This window comes from Chenopodium quinoa, unplaced genomic scaffold (assembly GCF_001683475.1).
Source record: "Chenopodium quinoa cultivar QQ74 unplaced genomic scaffold, ASM168347v1, whole genome shotgun sequence".
Classification (NCBI taxonomy): Eukaryota; Viridiplantae; Streptophyta; class Magnoliopsida; order Caryophyllales; family Amaranthaceae; genus Chenopodium; species Chenopodium quinoa.
Window position 1 is genome coordinate 3,600,009 of NW_018742815.1, and position 24,153 is coordinate 3,624,161.

At 33.3% G+C, this 24,153-nt stretch overlaps 2 protein-coding genes across 2 annotated transcripts; both read right to left on the reverse strand.

The window, feature by feature from the left end:
- Positions 1-1,724: 1,724 nt before the first annotated feature.
- On the reverse strand, positions 1,725-4,239 carry LOC110725435 (scarecrow-like protein 1). The gene is made up of 2 exons (XM_021904915.1): positions 4,063-4,239; positions 1,725-3,708 (listed from the first exon to the last, which is right to left on the reverse strand). The coding sequence occupies exons 1-2, from the start codon at positions 4,237-4,239 to the stop codon at positions 2,032-2,034; spliced, it is 1,854 nt and encodes a 617-aa protein (XP_021760607.1). The 3' UTR covers positions 1,725-2,031.
- A 7,354-nt stretch (positions 4,240-11,593) lies between these two features.
- Positions 11,594-22,966, reverse strand: LOC110725783 (small RNA degrading nuclease 5-like). The gene is made up of 14 exons (XM_021905251.1): positions 22,702-22,966; positions 22,510-22,566; positions 22,313-22,378; positions 21,200-21,333; positions 20,897-21,009; positions 19,626-19,751; positions 19,476-19,546; positions 18,746-18,805; positions 18,489-18,544; positions 15,324-15,384; positions 14,954-15,221; positions 13,474-13,655; positions 13,092-13,387; positions 11,594-11,899 (listed from the first exon to the last, which is right to left on the reverse strand). The coding sequence occupies exons 1-14, from the start codon at positions 22,918-22,920 to the stop codon at positions 11,776-11,778; spliced, it is 1,833 nt and encodes a 610-aa protein (XP_021760943.1). The 5' UTR covers positions 22,921-22,966; the 3' UTR covers positions 11,594-11,775.
- Positions 22,967-24,153: the final 1,187 nt, after the last annotated feature.

Genomic DNA, 24,153 nt, shown 5'->3' on the forward strand with positions numbered 1-24,153 from the left:
ATGCTCAAAACCTATGGATTGGACCGGGCATGTAGGTTTTTCGGGCTTTTACAAGTTAGATCAAAGATACATATTTAGGCCCTGCAAAACAACAAAATAATCTATGTATACTTACTATATACTAAAGTAATCACCGAGGAACACTTGACATTATTTTGTGTAAAATTTTCCCTCTAAAATGCTATTTTTTAATTCTATTAAAAACTTAAAATTCTTTAATAAAATTTTCTTTTATATATATGTAACACAAAAAAAATATAAAGGATAGACAGTAATAAATTCAAAATTTTAAAAAAAATACTGTTACACAAGTCATTTTATTTCAATTGACTATTATTATAGATAAATCTTACTTTATAAATCCGTGCATTGCACGTTGCCAAAACTAGTTTTAAATAAGACCGAACAGAACTCAACTTTGCCTTAAGCCCCCAAAAAAACAGGGTCATGCTCATCGTGACCACCTCCAAGTTTGAAGTTGTTTGATTGATCACTCTTATCATTTCCTTTACCCCTACAATTACCTCACCTCCCTTTGACCTTTACTATGATTTCCAAACCCCCTTTCTCCCGGAAATTATCTAGGGGGTGTTTGGTTCATTGTATTGGAATGAATTGGTATACAATCTCATACTAGAGAGGTATGGACTTTAAATCCCATATTATTCTAAGTTGTTTGATTTAATGTTAGAATGAATTATACTCTTCATTAATGGATGAGTTGTGAATCTTCGGAGGAGAGGTGTGTCTGGAATTCCATAGGTATAGGTTAGGGGTAGAGTTAGAACCCATTGAGTATGAGATTCCATTACTAAAAAAAAAAAAATCAACCAAACAAAAAAAAAAAAAAAAAAAAAAAAAAAAAAAAGATTGTATAGATTCTAACTCCACTCCAACCCATTTCAAATGATCCAACCAAACAAAACCTAGTTATTGTAGTAAATCACAGCGATATGAAATAGGGTATAAAGAATGTACGATTTAGCTTTGCTTACGGAATGATTTTATTTTATTTAATTATTATGTATTTGGTAGATCTAATTTTTTTGTAAATGTCGTCTTTTATTTATGAACAATTTTATTTAAAAAAAAAAAAAAAAGCAATATATGCAATTATGCACCCAGTGTCCAGTGCATGCAAAAAAAGATTTTTATATATATATATATATATATATATATATATATATATATATATATAATCAATAACATGAAAAAGGTCTTATTATAACCTTGGAGATTAGATAATATATAGGTAGTAGACTAGTAGTTGGCAAATTTGACTGAGTTTTTCTTTTTCAGCAATGAGATTTGAGAACGACGTATAACAATTCTCTTCCTATTGTTTGTTTTCATACCTTGGAAATTATCAAATTAGATAAGATTTGTTCTATAATTACAAGACACGAAAAAGAGGTAGCCATATATAGTTGACTATATAATAGGTTCTAGTAATTTTAAGTACCCCAATTTGATAGTTAGATAATACTATAAATTAAGATATACTTTATCTACCAAGTATCTAATGATCATGTTTAATCTTATGTATAAAACACCGATATTGTTCATGCGTCAATTATAAACAAAAGAACACGGAAGGAGTATATATTATGAGTATTGTAAATTGTATATTCCAGTTCAATACTATAGCGTGTCATTGCATTTATGAAGATTGAAGAAGTTTCTATGCAAAATCATACGAAGTATACAAAAAGAATATCAGATGATACATAAAAGAAGAGTAATAATTAAGAAACTTGGGAATGAAGTGAAGAAAAATACAGTATGATACATAAAAGTGTGTAGTCAGCAAATTGGATAACCTAATAACAGTTTATGTTCATGATGAACTGCTAGAAAAAAGGCATCGGACATCGCCTCAGGGAAGACCACAATATGCAGTTCAGCAAAAAAATAAAGAGCACAACATAATATACAAACACTTGTTGCTAATTATATAAATTACACAGCACCCTCAAGTCTGTTAGAAGTAAAAACTCAAGCTAGAAAGAGTCACTAATCACTCGATTTTAATCAATACCAAGCTGATGCAACGACTAAGTTTTTGTCTTCCCATCCAAAATGAAGCGCATCCATTACCTCATTCAACTTGTACCGGTTGCAATACTGTGACACGATGAGCTCTCGAATCATATCACTTGCATTTTGCCTTAAAGCGCATGATCTGAAACCTGCCATTTGCATCCTTGCCCTCCATTTTCCAGCAACCTCATAACGCTCAATCCTTTCTTCCCCTTCACAGGCTATAATGTTCACAATATCGCGTGCCAAACATTGCTTCTCGACATTGATTCTTTCCTGGCTTTCTCTCGGAAGAGTGGCATCGAGAGACTCAAAAACAGCAGAGTAATAGCTGTAAGCCTCGGAAAATCTAGAGAGGAACGGGGTGGTGTTTGTGTTCACATCTTGTTCCACAATGGTTACTAGATTTGGGTTTAAGCTTCTGACCATTCGAAGAAGTTGGTCTCGGAGATTGATTGTTGAGACACTTTCATCAGGCATGTGGTGGAGCAGGAAAGCGAAATTTACCACTAGTGCTTCCCCAGGTCTGCAATCTAACATTTCCGGGGTAACAAGCGGTGTTCTCGTTGGTAGTGCCTTAAACTCAAAGGGCAGCCCTTCAAGCTCAGCTAGCACCTCAAGCCTTTGCCCAATATTCTTTAGGCCACCAATTGGGCGCTGAACAGATTCCGGATCATCAACCCCAGTTAATCTCAACTTAATCGACTTTCCACGTTGCTTAGCAAGAGATCGTATAAGATTTATGTATTGATTTCCTTGGTTGATATCAAAATCAATAATATGTACCTTCTTCTCATACTTAATTGCCTCCAAAATTGCCTCGTTTGCTGCCATAAATCCAAACTTGAAACACGGACATACCTCAAAGAGTACTTGCATTGCTGCAAGCTTTTCAAAAGAAGGTGGCTCTTTGCATCTCAGAGCTTTATAAAGAACTTTCCCAGATGAAGCCAATCGAGCAGCAAGGCCTTCTACCATGTAGGCTGCAATCCTCTGTGATGGTTCCCCTTGGATCGAAACCATCTGTCTAAGCTCGTTGATCATTGATTCAGCTTGCGCAAAATTTCCCTCTGAAATGATAGCAGCACAATCAAAGAGTAACTGTTTAGTATTACGAGAAGAAGGTAGTGCTTCATCCTTGCTGCCAACGCTACTCAAGTTGGAAGATTCCGAGGAAGTAGATTCCTTTGGGGAGTCATGAGCCATCATATTCCTCAATGACCCAGCCCAAACTTCATCTATCTCCATGCTGTGCTCAGGCCCAACAACAACCTCATCTACTCCGTCTTCATCATCGTCAAGGAGAGCATGCTCCAATTCTTGAAGCTTCAACTTCATCATACCCTCATCATATTCAACTGCTTCTGGACTTTGACTGATGAAGTAATCCAGGTCGTAATTTGTTTGGTATGAGGACTCAAATTGGTTTGGAGTAGAACTTGGTGGGTGAATCAGCTCTTCCGAGGGAGAATTATTGAAGAACTGTGCATCATAACTAGGACTGTTGAAAGTTTCTGTCATGTACTTGACCTTGTGCTTTTCAGAACCATATAACTGAGTAGACAAACCAGAGCTATTACTCCCTCCTTGTAGTGCATAAAGCCTCGGAGTTCTATATGCTGTAGACATATTTGCTGACCAGACTAAAGATATGATCAAGGCTCTTAACTATTATCCCAAATCCAGGAGTCTAAATGTCAAACAAATCCAAATCTTCCCGTATATATGACTAGTTTTGTGGATGCCAAATGCCGTTATCAAGTTGACCAAATGTTGTTGCAATAATCATGTTGCTCTCAAGCTATATTATCTAAACAAAAGAATTCAAAAAAAACAAGGAAAAGAGAAACACATAAGGGGTTTTTTCGTGGCACTTGATTAATTTATTTGGCAATAAGCAACTTGAAGCAATTAAATAACACAAAAATAAGTAGAATCTAGTCCAGACTTGGTCTCTCCTCAAGAGAGATATGTTAATTATTGAACTCAAACTAAGGATGTAAGCAGTTGCAACATCAATACATCACCATCACCAAGTTCAAGCACATTACTAGATATAAAATCACAACGCAAGGAGTGACCATATAATCTGTCACTGTTCGAACAATTCAAGAACAGCAAGCAACTACACAGAACATCTCCAAATACTATACTTTTAATTGGACGTTCTTGGAATCCAACCCATATAAATGATTTCATTTGTACAACTAGTCACATGGTACAACCAAGACTAATTTTTTACTCGTTCTTATTTTGGGGAGCTCCACATGAACTCCCCCAAATGAACCATTGAGCCAAAAAAAAATTAAAAAATAAATGAGCGAGCATGGTACATACTGTTGTACCATGGACGTTCTCAGTTGGTTGCAACTTCTATAGTTGGTAATCAATTTGATTAACTAGCTCTATATGTAACTCATACTCTTCATATTACGGATCTTCAAGTCTAGGACCAGAACACTAGGATTCGTTATGCAAAATCCAAGTTCCTTTAAACGGTACCAAAACTAAACTAGAAAGGTCTCTCTAACTCAAACAAATCCAATTTAAAATGGTATGATCTAATGAACATACAACAAATAGGCTACACACCAACAATCAATACAATTTCTGAGAATTAACCTTTTAAGCACATGACATAAACTTGCAAAAATAATTCCGAAATCCAAAATCTAAATTCTCAATAACCCAACTAAAAAATTGCTATCAAACCCAAAAGAAATCTACAATATGCTCATATATACTTGAAGGTCATGAAATTAAGTAGCATGCAATAATTCAACAACAACAGTCAACATTAATACAAAACATAATCAGGAAATAGAAGAATATATCTGGGGATTGGCACAAGCAGATCTACTAACAGAGCTTTTCATACAGTCTTTTTCAAATATAAAATGTAAGCATGCACATAAAATAAGATTAAGAACATAAACAAAAAAGAAAATAAATCAAATCCCACCAAATATATAACAATTGAAACTATAAAGGAAATAAAAACAATCAAATATTTCATGAAATTGAAAACCCAAAAAAAAAAATTATAATACCTGGGAGTAAAGATCCCAGAAAACAGGAATAATCTGCAAACAATAGTAAACCCAGAAAACAGATAAGCTTCAGAATTAATATTGTCAACAGATTTTGGCCAAAAATCACAAAAACAAGACACAAAACCCCCCAACCAAAATTGACCAATTAACAGGAAGACTACCTTAAATAAGTCAATAAGTTGGGTTAGGTACTAAAAAGAACAAACTTTTGATATAAAAAAACTTTATTTTATAATTAATATATGCTTTAAAAGATGATAAGAAAATTCAGAGCTTGTTTAGAATGTATGTAATGCCCCAATTGGTTAAATATGATGAAGAAATCAAATCTTCTGGAATTTTAAGGAAAAAAGTGGAAGCATAAAGTTGTGAGAAAATGCTTACCCAAAATTCTCAAAATTGTTGGATTTAATTTAATTTATTTTATTTTATTTTATAATTTATAGTATTTTTATTTTGGTGGGTTGAATATTTGTCTGCATGCATACCACCAACTTGTCTGACTAAAATGGTTTTTCTGCTTTTAAAAAAATAAATAAATAAATTATAGCACCATGTTTTTTTTTTTTTTTTTGGGTTGTTGGGATTTGTGAAGTCTTTCTTTTTCTTTGTTTAATCATGACCGTTGATTTCGTGGAAAGATGGTTGATGATGATGGTGGTTTTCTTTAGTTATTATATCCACTATGATACAAAGTTTATCCAATTTATGGTCAAAGTCACTTAATGCAGAGGTTTTTCACATGGTGCGGCACGATTACTTGTATGTTAGGGTTACGTGTATTCTGGTGTTATTTGTATGGGTTACTTGTATTATAGGGTTACTTGTATGTGTTACTTGTATTCTGAGTAACTCCAGACCAAAATCCCATACCAAACCAGTAACACCCTACAAGTAAACCCTGATTAAAACTAATAACAGCCATACAAGTAACCCTGGAATACAAATAAAACCTGACAAAACCAGTAACACCCTACAGGTAACCCCGACCGAAACCAGTAACATCCATACAAGTAACTCCAGAATACAAGTAACACCTACAAATAACCCCTGACAAAACCAGTAACACCCTATAAGTAACCCCGACTAAAACTAGTAACACTCATACAAGTAACCCCGGAATACAAGTAACACCTACAAGTAACCCCTAACAAAACCAGTAACACCCTACAAGTAATCCTTGTCGCACCATGTGGCAAGCCACATACAAAAATTTGTACAATTAATGTATAAAACTAAATTTGAGGAACTATGATAGAAAATATCCTCTTGGTGCATGCCTAAATTATATTAGTATGACTCGTATAAAAGGTGTGAATTATGAGTGACTATTTAAATGGGAGATTGGAGTATTTGATATCGGTTTTTATAATATTATGTCGTAATAATTTCTCTGCATAATGGAAAAGAATGAGAAACTTGTAGATTAGTCAATAAATGTTCAACTCCCTCTATCCCCGAAAGAACGACCTATTTGGGTTGATTTTGCGGGTATTAAAAAAGTTAAATAAAAAGAAGTAAAAGTATATTGGAAAAATAAATATACATGGGGTTTGTAAAAAAGTAGAGAGAGAAAGTAATAAAAATACATAGAGAAACAAAATTTTACATGGGAAATCTAATTTTGCACAAATATTATTCCAAATTAGTGGGGATTTTAATGCAAATGAGTCATTCTTTTTTGGACTAAAGTTAGGCCAAATGGGTCGTTATTTCGGGAATGGAGGTAGTTGTAACATCCCAATAATTCTCTCTTTAAACCTGTGAATAACCTGAACAAAATCCAAGAGAATTACTGGTGTGCTACTGCCATGTGTTCAAACGTTAAGGCTATATCAGAAATTAGCAGCGAAAAAACTAACTCAGTTATAAATAAGTTTCAAAACCAAATTAAATCATACAACTTGGAACCATTAAGGCCCTTATTCAAAACCCCACAAAAGTAGTATATAAATAAAACCAGAGTTAAAATAAATTCAAACTTATGAAAAGAAATAAACTGCGAATAATAACCAACTCTCTACTCAAAATCCCACAACCCTGATGCGAATGCTGCGTATGTAAGAACCTGTGGTTAATCTGCTCCCCAATATTACAAGTGTAAAAATTGGATCGTCACAGGGCCATTGAAAGGCGAAGGCCATGACCAAATAAAGACACATAAAGCACGCAATCAGCAAAGCTGAGTACATACAATGCTGTGAAACAAATAAGAAATCCATAACATGTTACTAATAATCAATCATCATGCATCATTAGATTATAGACTCAACACACGACTCAACTATTTATATTACTAAAACTCCATTAATTAATAATAGGTAAATCATTATTTTTATTCATTGGATTTTGCAATAGACAAGGTTGTCCAACCCATGCTCCATTTGGAACATCAATAAAAGAAAAACCTCATGCCTTCTTTTGGAAACATCAATAAACATCCAACGACCACGGGCGCGACTCCGTGACCGTAGTTAGTATGAGATCTCACCTAACTCCTAGTTTTAAAAAAATAATATTTGAAATAGAAGACTCGTAGATCAGACGGTCTCGATAAAAGTACACGGCTAATACCCCGTGTATCCCAACCCCTGATTGTCATTACTCCAGAAGTGCACCAATCCAGAGTTTTATTGCTCATCCATCTTGCACTTTACGTGATTTACAGATTTAGACTTGGTGATGACTCATATGCAAACAATACAATCAATCCAATATCAATTCAATCAAGTAAAACAACTTTTCAATTTCAATTCTTGATTTATTAGTGACAAGCAACATTTATTAATTATTCCTTTACTACCTCGGTGTATAAACACCTTGAGTTCATAAGGCACCCCAAAACCTTAACCTCGTCTTATAAGACTTGAATTCTTCCTTTACTCATCCTGTTTGCATAATCATGAATGAGTAATAAATTAATCTTTACACCAATTGCATAACTTTGCCTTTAAGCGCACCTTGCATAATTAGAGCACAAATAATACTTGCAATATAAAATAGTGCACATCATATGAAATTCACAATGTATAACCAAATAATTTAATCCAGTCATCCCTATACATGATACTAAGTTCTCGATCCGTCCTTAAACATGCACCTACAAGCAAGGTTTCGTAACTTGTACGTACCTTGAGCAAACGAATTGGTATGCCACTTTACTAACTAGAAATCACCTTCAATAAACTCCTCTCCTAAACCAAATAATAAAATCTCAATCAATACCCAATCAATCAAATTTACAGCAATACTAACTTACTTTAAAACCTTCAAAATCCAAATCAAACAACACTTTAAAACCTTCCCTTTAGTTAAAATTAAAGGCTTATATATAGTTCTTTAAATTTTCTTCATAAAAACCTTAAAATACACTCTTATACATGAAATTACAGCAAGTTCAAAGTCTAATAAAAATCTAAAAATTATATAAAAACCCCTAATAATCTCCGCCCCTTTTTAATGGGTGATTAAACCCTCTTTATAAAACATCAAAAGTAGTACTTAGAAACTATTTCCAACACTTACACCTTCAATAAAAACATTATATTTATGCTTAATTAACTTTAAACATAATTAATTTTATTAATCAAACTCAAGGATAATATTTTAAGTATAAAAAAAACTTCGTTAAAATCAAAAACTGCCCGAAAATCATATTTAGAGGCTGAATTTGGAAAACACTACTTTTTCATCAAAATCGGATGAGTTCAGAATCTGATCGGGATTAATATTAACGAACGAAAATCTAAAAATTAAAACACGAATCTACGTGTTCAAAATAATCTGGAATTAAGTTAAACTAATCAGTAGTTATAATCACCAAAATTTCAAAACATCATTACTATAAAAGCCCTAAATCAATTGTTCATAAAAACCCTAAAATCATGATTTTCAATAAATTGAAACCCTAAGTTTATAATTCATAAAATATGAAAATTTATAACATAAATATAATCTAAAATTTATAATCTTTATACCATCAAAATATAATTTGATACTAAAAATATAATCTTTATACTAAAATCAAAACCCAAAACAATTAAATTAACATTAAGCAAAATAATGAAACAAAGGAGGATTATGAAAATGAAACAAAGGAGGATTATGAAAATAAGACTAACCTTTTTGTGTAGGAAATTTTTTGGAGATTCATGGGGTATTTATAGGAGAGAATTATTGTAGGGTAAAAAGGAAGATTGAGCCTCATAAAAATAATGGGTCAATTAAGTAAACAAATGGGTTAGGCTTGTTTGATTGGATATAAATTGTAGAATAAAGGTGCATAAAATAATTTGTTCAAATAATTTTCGACCTAGATTAATAATTTGAAACTTTTGAAATTAAATTTCGGAAAATAACAAATAAATATTATAAATAAAATAAACTTTCATTTATAAAATATTTTTAAAATACGGGGATTACAGTAGTATTATATATGGTGATTCGATTGTTTGTGCAATTATTTTGCTTCTGATTTGAAGTTTGTTGTTCAAAGTTCTAACTTTCATTAAAGATCCATGTCAAACGATAATCAACAATGTTCTTATAACCCACAAACAAAGTTTTTTTTTTCATCTGAGAATTTATCAACTAGAATTAGTTGGTAAACCCACGGACCAACGTCACATTAAACAAATTTCAAATTGATTTCTATTGATAAAGTAATTATGATTTCAACCACAAAGTAATCATGTTGTTTGTCCATAAAAACTATCAATTGATATAAATGCACTTGCTTAAAATGATCCTTCAAAGTATTTATTTTATGAGCATCATAAGTTTACACCTATTACAACCACAATTGAAGGATTATTTGAGGTCTAATGATTATAAAGTTAGTCCAACTCATCATAAGTTTGTAAGATGATCCACCCTTACTTGAATTTATTTTGGGAAATTTAAAATGGTTTTAGGGTTTAAAAAAATTTAAAGGGAGAAAGTGGGGTTTTACTCTATCAAAAGCCTTTACGAAAAATTAGGTAGAAATTCATGTAAAATGATTATAAAACGTTAGAATACAACATTTTGGAAGTAAATGCGCAAAGTCCAACTCATGCGCGAGCATCTCATGTAAGTACCAATTTAACTAATGTCTCATGCAGATTTTGGAACTCTAATGCATTGCGTTGCGGTTAATTCTGATGATAGTTTAGTTATAGGGGGTATGAAGTTATATCTTTATAGCTTTTCAATTTAGGGTTACATAGACGGTTACATAAATAGGTCTAACCAAAGCATTAAGCTCGTATTCTAACTAGGGAGATGTGATTTGGCGTCTATAAGAGTTTGCATCTATTGACAACTCCACATTCTCAAAATTCTACACTTATTATTGTAATATTTTTAATTAATCATCATTTGATTGTTTCTACTAATGACAAATGGTAATACTGTAAGATAAGTAAGCATTTTACAAATTAAAAGTACATATTTTGGAACATTAATTTCTATTCAAAGATATACCAGGTGCACACATGAATATATTTGGCTCAAGATGAACTGTCAAAAAAGGATAATTAAAAGGCACAAGTAGGCCGGCTAATATGGAATCACCAACAAATCTTTTAATTAGGATGAAGAATTAGAGATGCCAACTTGGATGATCCTATGGTTTGATTAGATTGGGTCAAATCTGGTCAATTTTTAAAGTAGAGTCATGCTAAGTTAATGTATCCACACGAGTCGGAATACTTTTTTTCAGGTCGATTTCAGATCGGGTGTGGTCTTAACACCTCTATGAAACATGACAAGGGTCATTTAAATGTAGTGTGTTCATACACAATTATCGTAATATGCTAAGTTATGAGATACTCCCTCCGTCCCTAAATTACATTCCTGTTTCTAGCATTTATTCCTCACATAATAGAGGAAAACAAGAATAATGTAATTTAGAGACGGAGGAAATACCTTATTTTTGAACTGAAGATGCTTATTATTAATTTCAATTACATAGCACATAATAATATTTGGATTTCTTTTTTATGTATTCACTGGCTAAATGTCTGGGAAATTTTGCAAGAAAAAACCTAGTCATAAATGAATCTAACCTTTCTCTCCTTGTAGATGCGTTCTAATTTATGTTACTTAAAAATAAAAACAAATTTAATTAGAAAAAAAGTATTCATAATCATATAACTAATATATAAAGCTAAACTTTTAGCCAAGTTACGAAATAGCAACACTTGGTATTCCAACTTTTCGCCAAGTGTCGAGCCACCTTAGATAGATTTAAATAGACTTCATATGATTAAAAAACCGTCAAAGTGTCGCGCCACCTTAGATAGATCTCATAAGATAAAAAAATTAGGTAAGAATTCTATTTTCAATCAAATTAGGATAGAATTTTAGAATAAGATTATTAGTTTAGAGTTATATTTTCGATAAAATACCAAATAATAAATTTATAATTAGGCCACAAGACAACATCATTTAGCGTTTTAATTTGTCGCCAAGTATCGTACCACGTTGGATAAACATAGATTGACTTTGTAGAAAAAAAGTTAATTTAGAATTCTATTTTCAATTTAAAAGTTAATTTTATCTTAAAAGTCCATAAACTACCCGGGTATCGCCGGGGCACAAAACTAGTATATTATAAAATTCTGGATAGTGCTCTTCATTCTGGGTTTTACATCTACAAATGGTATACATGATGTTGAACATCCTGTTTAACAATTAGAAATCAATGTTTTATTCCCACAAAACACAGACCTACTTCAGCCTGGGCCTGGAGTTCTTCCAAGACCTTAATGAGTTTTTCACGGCATACTTCGGTTTTGGATTCTTCTGTCAACATCTTTCGCAATCTGCAAGTACACATAGCAGAAGAATGTACATCAGACAAAGGGAAACTTCCATGTCGAACATAATACAAAGAAACAGCAGTATGATTCATCAGTTTGCTACAATTTACCATCTCCAGAAAGGGAAAATTCCAATATGATGTCATTTCCAAAAGATTAGACCGAAAAATCCTAAAATTTAAACACATCACTATATTCGTCGGCTGGATCAAAATTAAGTTTTAAAGTGAAAGAAAAAATATGTTCAAGCAAATAGGGATGATCAGAGGTTGACAGCAGCAGCAAATGAGAAAATGGTCAAATAATATGATGAAAGCCCAGTAAAATGATGTAAGTCAGTAAGTAGCATGGATGTAGATTACGGTACAAATTTGCCGATGTCCAAAGGCTAAAGAGGTGCAATGAAGAGGGTAACTAAGCATCATAAGAAAGTTGTTCCAAAACAGCATAAGCAAAATTTAATCTTCAATGAAAGCTAAGAAAGGAGAGAGAGAGAGAGAGAGAGAGAGAGAGGTCTCTAACATAGATTCACTTTTTAGCCCCATTTCTAGAGCCATATCATAAGGGCTAAGGCAGATGCTAATCCCTTCGGAGACATTCTGACTGCAAGCTATAATCCAATGGGAATTTTAAATGTCTGACCTGTTGCTAGTTCTTGTAGGATAAATAGCAGCCAGGCCATGCCTGATTGTCACCCCAAATAAGAGATCCAGTCTTGGTGTGAATCGTGTGATTCCAAGGGTAAGGCTACAAACATTGGCTCACCATGTATGACTATTAGAGAGCAACATGAAAGGCGCTAGGCTAATAGTAGGACCACTATAGTTGAAACTCTTGACACTAGGAAACGAAAACAGTGGTTTAAGCACAATATGTAAGATACGAGAGCAGTTCTTTTAACAGTGATATCTGTCACAAGACTCAACCAATTAAGAATGCCATCAATGATCAATCACTATAGCATTAAAGCAAGATTTTTATTAATCACACAATCGTTATAGTTCTCCAGCAAACTCACTAGTCTTATATTATCCAAGAAAGGGCTGGTGTGGGCACATCCAACAAACAAGCACTGCCTACCATTGGCAATTGTTGATAGCTGGATAATGTGGTTTTATATCATACTTTTACCAAGTAGTATGACATATGGCAGAAAAGGGTTGAGGAATACTTTATCAGCTGTCAAAAAAATTACCTGTGGATTATTGCAGTGTCTCCCTGACCGGTAAATACAATAAACATACTATTCACAGGTAGATTAGAATAGAGCTTGTAAATTCTGGAATCTGTACGGGTTAGGATCTCTTTGAATGTTGAAGGTAAACTACACTTTATTCCCTTCCTTGCAGAAGACTTATTTTGACAAGTGAGAAATGCCATCAACTCTGCAAGCCGTGCATTAAATTTTTCGTCGTCGTCAGCTTGTTTTTTAAGATAGGAATTTATTTCCGAGAACTGAGTCCACACAAAGTGCACCTTGTTATTTTTTACCTGGAAAATGCATAAATATTGCTCAATACAGAAGTTCTGCCACCCACAAAAATAAAAGAGAAGGCACTGCATTAGATATTAAAAACCTCTTTTGAAGCTCTAGATAGTGCATCATCATCAGATGAGACAGGAAATGCATGGCATGTCCCAGAAGAATAACGCTTCACAATCGAAATATCATCAATGAAAGATGATGTTTTGCCAGACTCACTTAACACATTGAGAAGCTTCTTTCGCAAAAATTGTCGAGGTGAGCCAAAATCAGGCCCTAAAATCAGGAAAACGTAAAAGTATGAGTCATAAGAAAGAAACTTCACAAACTGCTTATGTAGAAGTAGAATATCCAAATTCAAACAGAAAAGAAAGGTTAGTTATGAAAATCAAAGAAGCAGGTAGGACATCGAAGCGATGCCACATAATAAATATAATTTGATGACTAAGTTGAAAAATTATAGTTCCTCGGTTTTTAATAGATGCATCAAATTCCCTTTAGGGATGTTTCTCAATAGATGCATCTTTTCTCTATTTAGAAACTTTTTTTGTGTGAAATTACTTTTATATGTCCTCAACTTTGTTTCATAGATGTGGTGACCAACTCACATGCACCTACTTTACCTTCTCTCTTTCAAACAAATCACATGGGCAAATATGTAAATTAGCACACTCTCTCTCCTTCACCTTGGTATGTGTGTCATTCCTCTATGATGCATCTATTAAGAAAAGGACAAAGTACAAATTTTAGGTCAGGTAACCATGTGCTCAGATAGGCTAATATGAAACATCTGTTGTATTCTCAAGAAATGTGCACATAATTACTCTTGTGTGGATAGATATTCCTCCAAGCCACGACAAAACTCATATTCTAATTGGGTTGTCCCATATAATCTTACCACAAGAATTTTCTCTCAAAGCAGGATTTTGTTCTCTCCAACAAAAAAAATAAAATAAAAGAGGTTGATTAACAGCAGTATAAAGGCAGGTAAAGAGATAAGGGAAGGTGATATGTTGAACCTGATAAATTTATTAACAAGTAGATATTATATGTGACGTGTAGGAAGTAGACAAACAGAATTGCCAGCAGATAGTAACCAGAGAAAACGATATGTTGCACCTAGGAGCAAACTTAACAAAACTGGTTAAAAGAGCAACGTGAAAAAGAAAATTTAGAGGCATTTTGACTCAACTTATCAGCTCTCCTAACCTAGCCTCCAAATAAAGCTTCCGAGGCAGCCCAATTTCAGTTTTAGAAACATTATCAATAGCATGTGCTGGGTACAAGTAAAACATACAAATGTAGAGATGACATCAAGACTGAGTCTATGTCAGAACTCTCTCATGCACCATCACAACAAGTCAACAACAACAACTACTACTGCTACACCAAAGCCTTGTTTCCAAAATGATTTGATCTAACACGAATCGGCAAAAAGAACCACCCATGAAAAGTAAAACAAGAAAAGTATAGAAATAAGTTACAGAACTAAACAAAGAAGAGTGAAAAGGAGAAAATGGAAGAGAACGCGAGAAAGCATAGAAAAAAGTGGCAAATGATTCAGATGCACTTGCCATTTTTAATCTTTAGCAAAGCCAGTTCCATAGCTGTCCTTGCATCCTCAATGCTGTCATGGCCACATTCTGAATCTTGTATCTGTTTAGAAAGAAATCTTCTGGCAAGCACCCGAAGAGCTGTTTTATATGAGCCCCCACGAGGATGCTTGTATAATATTGCAGTATCAATAACTAAATCATGTGACACTTTTAATGCCAACAAGTCATTCTCCAATGAGTGCCCAATCAAGATCGTCTCTTTATAAACAAGCTTCAAAAATTCTTCCTGTATCAGGAAAGCAAACAAGATTCAACTCAGCATCAGCAACAATATCGCTGCCACTTTAAGCATCCAGTAAGAAATAGAAAAAAGGAAAACATATCATACCTGAATGTCTTGAAGACTAGTAGATACATCAGACAACATTTCTGGCGTGATTCCACTATATCTGAAAAAAAAAAAAAAAAAAAAAAAAAAAAAGTGTTGCCAAATAGTCAGATCAGTGAATTTATTTCACAAATTGAAGCATAGTTCAGAATATGAAAGAAAAACAGATTATGATGCTTCCACTTGACCGCTTTAGAAAGTTCCATATACTTTGTATAAATCTTTACATGAACAGAAAAAAGATCAAAAATAATACCATATATGATGATAGTGGATTAGTGATATATTCTTGTAAAATGTATCATTAATGGGATGTATACCTTGCACATCCCATTTCCCACACCTTAAAAAGAGGGTGTGGGAATACATACATATGAAAATAGCATTTCTAATTTCAATATCATGAAACATAGTTCTTAAATGGGGTTATGGGGTACATATATGAAAGAAGAAGGAAAACTTGAGCAAATCAATAGTGGAGTATTTTGCACATCCCAATTTCCACATCAAGAAAGAGGTCAAAATGTTTGGGGCACCAGACATACTTGAGCTTCTTTGTCACCAAGTTTAGGTAAATAAAGCCCACTATGTGTAAAATACAATAGACACCAGGATAATACAGATTAAATAATTGCAAGAGACTTTACTTAGCTAATTTCATATGTCTATCAAACTCTTAAAAAGATCAATTATTCTATATGAACTAAAATGCAACAGCAAATAGATGTAGGATACTAGGATGCAGCTAAAATCAGACAAAGATGTGGAATAGAATGGGCAAAGTATCTCAAATAGCAAGATGGCAATATAACTATCCCACCAGTAAATTGAGGGAAAGAAAACAATGCTACAAGGCTCATGTGTACCAAACCTTTTGGCTTGTGTGTACCATGTACCAAGCATGTCCTTCATTTTGCAGAACTAAAGAACTAAGTGTAAAGGAATAAGAATAAATCTCCTCAGAATGTGTAGTTAAGCAGAATTAATCTTAATCAGTTGATCATGATTCTGTAGAAGACAAGGTGTCAAACTCAACTACAACCATTCAATTAAAGTCATATACTTCCTCCAAGGCTCCGACCCATAATATAGTGCTTGTATTCCTTTTCGGGTATCCCAAATTGTTGTGCCTATTTCTAATATTTCTATTTTATATTACAAAATTTTACTATATTACACCTACTTGTTTACCTTTCCCATTTGAACCAACCCCAAATTAATTCCCTTAACTACAATTAATTCCCCAATTTTTTGTGTCATTAATTACTTATCTATAAAATACTCTTATATCCAAAGCTTCATTAAATTTTGTGCCATTAATTCCCCAATTTTTTGTGCCATTAATTACTTATCTACTCCCTCCGTCCCTAAATTACATTCCTCTTTTTAGCATTTATTCCTCACATAATAGAGAGAAAGAGGAATGTAATTTAGGGACAGAGGGAGTATAAAATACTCTTATAACCAAAGTTCATTAAATGTCATTTTATACTTCTTTTTTGTTTTTGTTTAACTTTTCCCATATAATACCCTTACTTTTAAGAGTATTACACTCCCTTAACTACCATTACTTACCATGAAAAATGAGAACCAGGCACTATATCATGGGACACGAGCAGTTAAACTATCATTTTGCATATGTTTTCATCGTCAATCCTTGCCTTTAATTTTCATGATGATCCTGAGTCAGCAAGTCAACATGTTCTTCTATTCTTCATCATTTGGCTTCGGAATAAGGCTATCCTATGGCAAGAAAGATGAGCAATTGATGGAAATTTAGACTTGTATTAATCTGAGAATAGTGACTTGATAGTGCAAAAGGGGGAAACTTAGAAAATATTTTGTCTTGCAAGTCTCTTCTTGAATTTTTTAACCTGGCCATTATCATACCCTTGTTTTAGAGCTGCCAAAGTGCCAAGATGATTTAGAAGGCTACACATTATTGTAAACATCAAGCTTTTGCATGAGCTTCGAGGCTAGGAACAGTGCTATGCAGTCCCAACAGTGACCTTAGCTTGCATATCTTCCTTCATTGTTAGGTGGCTCAACATCTTTAGGAAATTCGCCTCTGTGGGAGTTGAGAATTTGCCCCTATAGGGCCTACTCTAGTAGTAAAGTTATTGCAATTGAACATTGAAGGGTTTGGAAGTTCCCTTCAATGTAGCAAATTCTTGGTGTACGTGGTTTGGAAGTTATCAGACCTACTCTAGATGATTTAAGAAGTTACCATCGCAAGTTCCTTTATAGCAAATTCCTGGTGTATGCGGTTAGTACAGATTTTGTACATCTTCTCTTACTCCCAACTACGGTATAGGTACTATTTAGTTTCCCTGTGGTGGATGGTGGTTTAATTGTTATTTGATTTCGGAAATAAATAGTAATTGGGTGTCTTTGTATGCTTTCTTCACAACAAACATCAAGGACTCCTAATTTGTAAACTAACTTTTCATTCACCTATTATTGATTTTATTTTATTATTATAAATTTTAAAAAAAAAAAAAAAAAAGAAGAGAGCTGTTAGGTATTAGGCCCTAAAAGCTAATAATCTTATACCAATGTGAGAAACACAAACTATTTCAGAAATGAGTAATTAAAAATTGAAAAAGAAAAAAATTAAATAAAAAATTAGAGAACCTAAAAAATGCAAGCAACCTTCAAAGTGATCTCATCCCAATTATGCACTGTGCATCAACCTCTTGGACCAGCAAAAGGGGAATTGGAACACATCTTTTGGAAAGTACCTTAAGTTGCTACCACCATTTCCCTATTCCAGCAACTGATAATCCGAAAATAGTTCAATTAAGAGCCCAAAGATGACTGAAACAAAACCCCAATCTTAAAGGATTTTGATCGCTAAATTAAGTTTAAGGGCTAAGGAAACTTCAGCTACTTTCAACTTTTAAGTAAATATTATGATTTCTGTAAGTGTACTGTGTAGCTTAGAGATAAACATACAGCGGCCCAATCAATTAAAAAATTAGGGGTCATATGTCAGTAGCTAACGAAAAAAAAAGAAAAAAGAAAAAATATTAACACTGGCAACTCTGACACTAGAATCTGCAAATAGCAACCCACCCCCCAAAAAAATATAAGAAAATAAAAGAAAGAAAGAAGTCATAGGCACAACAAGAAAACATGAATCAGAGACAGCTTGAGTCGTAATACCTTGTGTTGTAATCAGTAATTGGATTCGATGGCTTCACCAGCTTGTCCAACATAACCTGGAATTATGTAGCATAAGGCAGATAGAAGAAAAGAATCAGGGATTAACCAGTATTAAAAAGAATAATGTCCTTACAATCATGCTTCACAAATAGCAACATTAATTATAGATAGAGACATTAACTTTTAATTATTTAAGAGATCTCAAAGGAGCTACAATGTGTGGTCATACGGATCATAGAGATACTTTAAGAACGCACCTGACCTTCAACATCTACGAGGGTCACCCGCGTCAGCTCGAATCCATTGCATGTGATACACTAGAAAAACAGCATGTATTTAGAAGCTAAGTGCAAGATAAAATTTATAGTAGCAAGGCATATCAAACCCATAAAGGAAAAACAAAAAAATATTCAACAGTTACCAATGACAATATATTCTACAGTCTCTACACTTCATGACTTAAAGGATGACACATAAGAAAGATCAAACAAACATAATACCTCTAAAAGCCCCTTGGCCTCAAAAATTTATAACTACTAGTAGAGTTAGCATATTCCCTTCAACTGACGAACCATTGCATATTTGCACAAATCATCTTCCTATAATGAGTAAACTTTATAATAACTGAGTGACTAGTGACTATTAGCTAAGAATCTGAACAGAAGACATCAGCATTCATCTAAATTCGGAATCCTGACGTAAATAACTAAATATTCATGCCCAAAGGTCCATCCAACATAAAGAAAGGTGGCATCAAGCTTTTATTTTGCGAAGAGAACAGAGAAGAAGTAAAACAAAACAGGAACTTCTTTGGGACAATGACCAGCAAAAAATAAAATTTGCCTTCCCACTTCATAAACATCACCCATGACTTTGAAGATGCTTAAGGATGAAACTGGACACTTGTGACAGAATAAAAACCTCGGATAACAGAAAAGCTACATGCAGTCACATTGTCACAAAGTAGACAGCTATGTCACATCTTACCATCTCGCAATCAAGAGCCAACATTTCACAAGGAGAAGGCCCAGGAGGTGCAGGGAGGGTAGAACAGAAACCTACATCATGTACACAATATAATCAACCAAAAGGCAATCCTCCAACAAAGTATAATATAGAAGGAAAACAGAGCATTACCAGGTTGATTGAGGCAATATCCATTATCCTCCAGCTGTTTTGCAGTGAGAGTGTAATATGTCAGAGGGAATGGTATATTCTTCATGAACTCAGTTGGGGATAATTTTTTTAGAATGGTATTCATTTCTGTATTTGTGGACAAGTATTAGCATCGGAAACAATGATCATTTCGTGCTACACAAAATGCAGAAAATAGCACAAAACCAAGGTTCTAGAGAGTGAAAAAAACTCTAATACAGAATCTAAATCAACAGCTAGAAGTTTAAGTACACAATTTAGATTGTCTGTTAATCCACTCAAGGTCAAATAGGCAATTACTACTCAGATACCGCAAATTATACAAAGGCCCGGTCCCCACAATAACTCTTTTTATTAAAATAGCCTCAATGGCTGGTGCTTAGTAAACAAGCTTCTAGGATACACCTTGTACTTTAAGCAAATATGGAATAGAATTGTAGAGCAGCTAGAGCTTATCGAAAGCAATTCCAAGCCAAACAGGAATGGGGGCCACCATGTACTTAATATCTGACAACATTGAAAAAAATTCGGCTTGCAAGAAAAGGGTCCTGGAGCCAGATCAAAGGTCAGCCCAGACCACAATGCTTCATCAATTCTGTGTATAAAAACAGATTCCAGAAATAATATTAACGTAACCACAGCCTTTTTTTTCACGTCATTGGAAACACCTTGCACAGATCTTTCTAAGCACTGAGGCAGCAGCCAGAAGACCCTTGGGCTTCAGCGTCCAGGCAAAACTTTTCAATCACGAACCAACACAGATGCCAGCAACCAAGCTTGAGGCCGGTAGAACTCACTAATGGTCATAACCCCCATCCTAAAGTTGATCAATTTTATAGCTTTTTTGCTTGCAAGGGTAAAATATTTCCTAAGGCTTTTTTCAGATCAATCCACCAAAGCTATAGTCTTCAAGAAATGGATAGCACTTATTTTAACTTTTCTTATTGTGTGGCTCAATCAGCAGTTTCTACATCTCATGGATTTATTTTATCGATTTAAATTTAAAGGTATTTTTACACCCAAAAAAAAAAAAAAGTAACCAACATCTTGATATGAAATCATCTACCCAATCAGTAGACAATCAGAGCATAAATGAATAAACATTCTGCACAACAGGTGCATAGGAGGAATCAAAAAGACAATGACCAAAGGATGAGAGATGGATGGAGGTGAGAACCATGAGATAGCTAAAGGAGGCTTACGAGTGGACTCTATAATCTTTAAAAGTAATGAGACAATTAGACTTTGGATACCTTTCACAGAAGACTCGTTAGGTATCTTGGGGGCTAAATCAGGTTCATCTCTTTTCCTTTTGAACTTGCATGTCAGAAGGGCATCAATTGTCTGAATACCATCTAATAAACAGCTAGCACAGGAAACAAAACACTCACAAGGTAAACAATATATATATATATATATATATATATATATATATATATATATATATATATATATATATATATATATATATATATATATATATATATATATATATATATATATATATGTATATATATATATCAAAATAAAATTATAACAGAATCAGTGCTACCAACCTTAAAGCCTGGACAGCCTTTGGATTCCCGCAACACTTTTTTAAATTGCTGAACTTTTTTGTGTGTGACATATATAATGCTGCATCAAGACCTGGAACATATAGAAGTGCGACTTTCGGGATGAGGGGCTTGTTCTGCACCACATAATTTAGGTAAATCAGCAATTATAATAAATGCAAATGATTTTTTATGCTTTTTAATAAGATTTCAAACTACTAAGCAATCTGGCTAAGCGTTGTCTACTCATTTAGGACTTAGGAGGTAGAAAAAGAAGTGCAAGGCTAATCATTCACATTCAAGATGAGGTCCCATGGTATAAGTTGTTTGCGGATGATATCGTTTTGGTGGATGATGTTAAATTGAAGCAATGGAAGCAGAGGTTGATATCGTTTTGGTGAATAATGTCCTTACAATCATGCTTCACAAATAGCAACATTAATTATAGATAGAGACATTAACTTTAAACAAGGTAGAAGGAGACTGTAAATGACTTGGTTGGAAAGAGTTAAGAAAGATATGAAGTATATGGATTTGCATGAGAATGAGGTATTTGATCGCAAGGGATGGAGGAGGAAGACTTTTGTAAATGACTATATGGAATAATCATTTTTGGTTCATGTAACCAGCCCCGCTTATGGAATTAAGACTTTGATTAATAGATTGAAATCAAGTTTCTATCATCATAGTCTAAGTCGCATGCCCAAGCCAATACACAATCCATCTTATATCAGATACCATCCCACAAACACAGTAATCAATAATTCACAATATATCATTATAGTATTGTTTTTCGTATATTTTTTCTCTCCTTAATTGTATATTTGCAGGTTTGAATTTGTATGGTTAACTAGCATACTTTTGAATCAGAACTTCATTTATGTAATTTATCACCGTACAGCAATAACTCAGACTAAACTAGGCCAAAACCGGCTATATCAAAACAAAAGCCTTCATCCCTAGTTTCCCCTGAATTACATTTCACCTCATACCCAATAGGTCTCCTTCATCACATTGTCATTCTAATTCACAAATCATTTGTAAACTGAGTCTGAGAATCCGAATTCGCGAGAATAACATACAGAGTAACAAATAATCGCCGTATCAAACACTTACTTTGATAAAAACCCAAGGAGGCATATAACCATCAGCAAGCACCCATGTTACCAACCCTTGAACATCCTACAATCAAATTTACAACTTCTTTAAATTACAAACTTACACAAAAATTTCAAAAAATCAACATAATAGTAAAATTTAATTACATTACATTAAACTAAATTGAATAGAATTACATAAATTTAACAACATACTTCCAAACTCAGAGTAGAATTAGCCTCCGGTGTATTAAGCACAACCTCAGCTTTTGCCTAATCAAACAAAAATAATGTCACATTAATTCAACTTATAGCATTATTTACATAATCCAAAACTATATAATAAGAAAATTAAATAATTCAAAGAAAAGAGAGAGAGAGAGAGAGAGAGAGTAGGTTATTGATTACCTGAGGTCCATAAATGTCGAAATAAGTTTTGGAAGAAATTTCATTGGATTGTTCGTCAGTAGAAATTAGGGTTTCTTTAGTGGGTTCAGCGGAACTCATGATTAAATTTCTGGAAATTAATTTAGGGGAGAATGATGGAGAAGAAGAAGGAAGAAGAAAGGAGAGAGAGAGTGGGAATGGCGGAGGATAAGAAGAGAGAGGAGTAGAAAGAGGAAACATAACTCACTTTTTTATGAATGTTTTAAGTGTTTGGGCCTTTACTTGTTATTATGGGCCATATCATCATAACTCACAACTCATGAGTTATATACTACCTCCCTTTTTTTTTAACACGTTTTAGCTTTAACAGTATTCATACACTCTCTTTTGATCATGTTTTGTGCTTTATGTGTAATGAAAAATATAGTCATGTGACATTTTATTAGATTTCTCACAATACGCATTTTAAAAATATCTTAGTTTTTAAAGATATTAATGGTTGAATTAGTGAAATGGCAAACATGACTAAAAAATGTGTAAACTAAAAAGAAACGGATGAAGTAGCTTATAACTCGTACTTTCTCTGCTCTTTTAATATTTGAACTATAGGAATTAGGGAAGGAAATGATAGTTCAGTTGGTTAGAGCTTATCTTGCGATTTTAGGGTCATATCGTGCTTCAAATTCAACATGAGTTAAGGGTGGGTTGAATGTTTTGATAGCAGATTTGTACAGAGTGTTCTCTATATAGTAGAGAGAAGGTGCAAGCTAGCAACTGGCTCGTGAGCACGAAACAATATATGTGAGCGTCGAGTTGGAGGGCACTCTATTTTATTGGTAGCAAGACTGCAAGAGTGAGTTTGAGGGTTGTTGGGGGTTTGTGACGACTGGGCTAGTTGAGACGAGCAATAGTGGAACGAAAGACAGATTTTATTCTTTTTGGGCTCTTATGATTGAAATTTTTTTGGTGTACAACAATATTAGTATACACTTTTAAAATTAGAGTGTATCCGTGCTAATGTACGAATGCATGGGATATGTTATTAACAAAAGAAAACAACATAAAGTAAAATGTCATTGGTTATTAAGTAACTATTGGTAGTTTTTTTTTTTTTTTTTTTTTTTTACAAGAAATATTGGTAGTTTTTTTTTTTTTTACAAGAACTATTGGTAGTTTCTTATAAGATATATAAATGTTAAAAATTTTAAAAATAACTAAAAAAAATTCAAATGCATGAGATTTGAGTATTGTGTTTTGATGAATTGTGATAGAAGTGTTGTAGAAATGACTATTAAATTATAAAATAGATTCTGGTTAAAAAAAATAATTTTATAAAATAGATATCTCTTCTTTTAATTGAAGATAGAATTAAGTTTAAAATTATGCATTGATAGGTTTGATAAATAAAAAAAACATGTTAACGTCTAATAAAAACAACTTATTTCTTATTGATTCCCAAGCTTTTTACTACTT

Coding starts and splice junctions, on each gene's coding strand:
- LOC110725435 (XM_021904915.1), bottom strand. CDS start 4,239: ATGAAATCATTTATATGGGTTGGATTCCAAGAACGTCCAATTAAAAGT. Junction 3,709..4,062: donor TTGAACTTGGTGATGGTGAT/GTATTGATGTTG, acceptor TTGGGATAATAG/TTAAGAGCCTTGATCATATC.
- LOC110725783 (XM_021905251.1), bottom strand. CDS start 22,920: ATGTTTCCTCTTTCTACTCCTCTCTCTTCTTATCCTCCGCCATTCCCA. Junction 18,545..18,745: donor TCGTAGATGTTGAAGGTCAG/GTGCGTTCTTAA, acceptor ACATAATTCCAG/GTTATGTTGGACAAGCTGGT. Junction 13,388..13,473: donor TATCTAGAGCTTCAAAAGAG/GTTTTTAATATC, acceptor TGCATTTTCCAG/GTAAAAAATAACAAGGTGCA.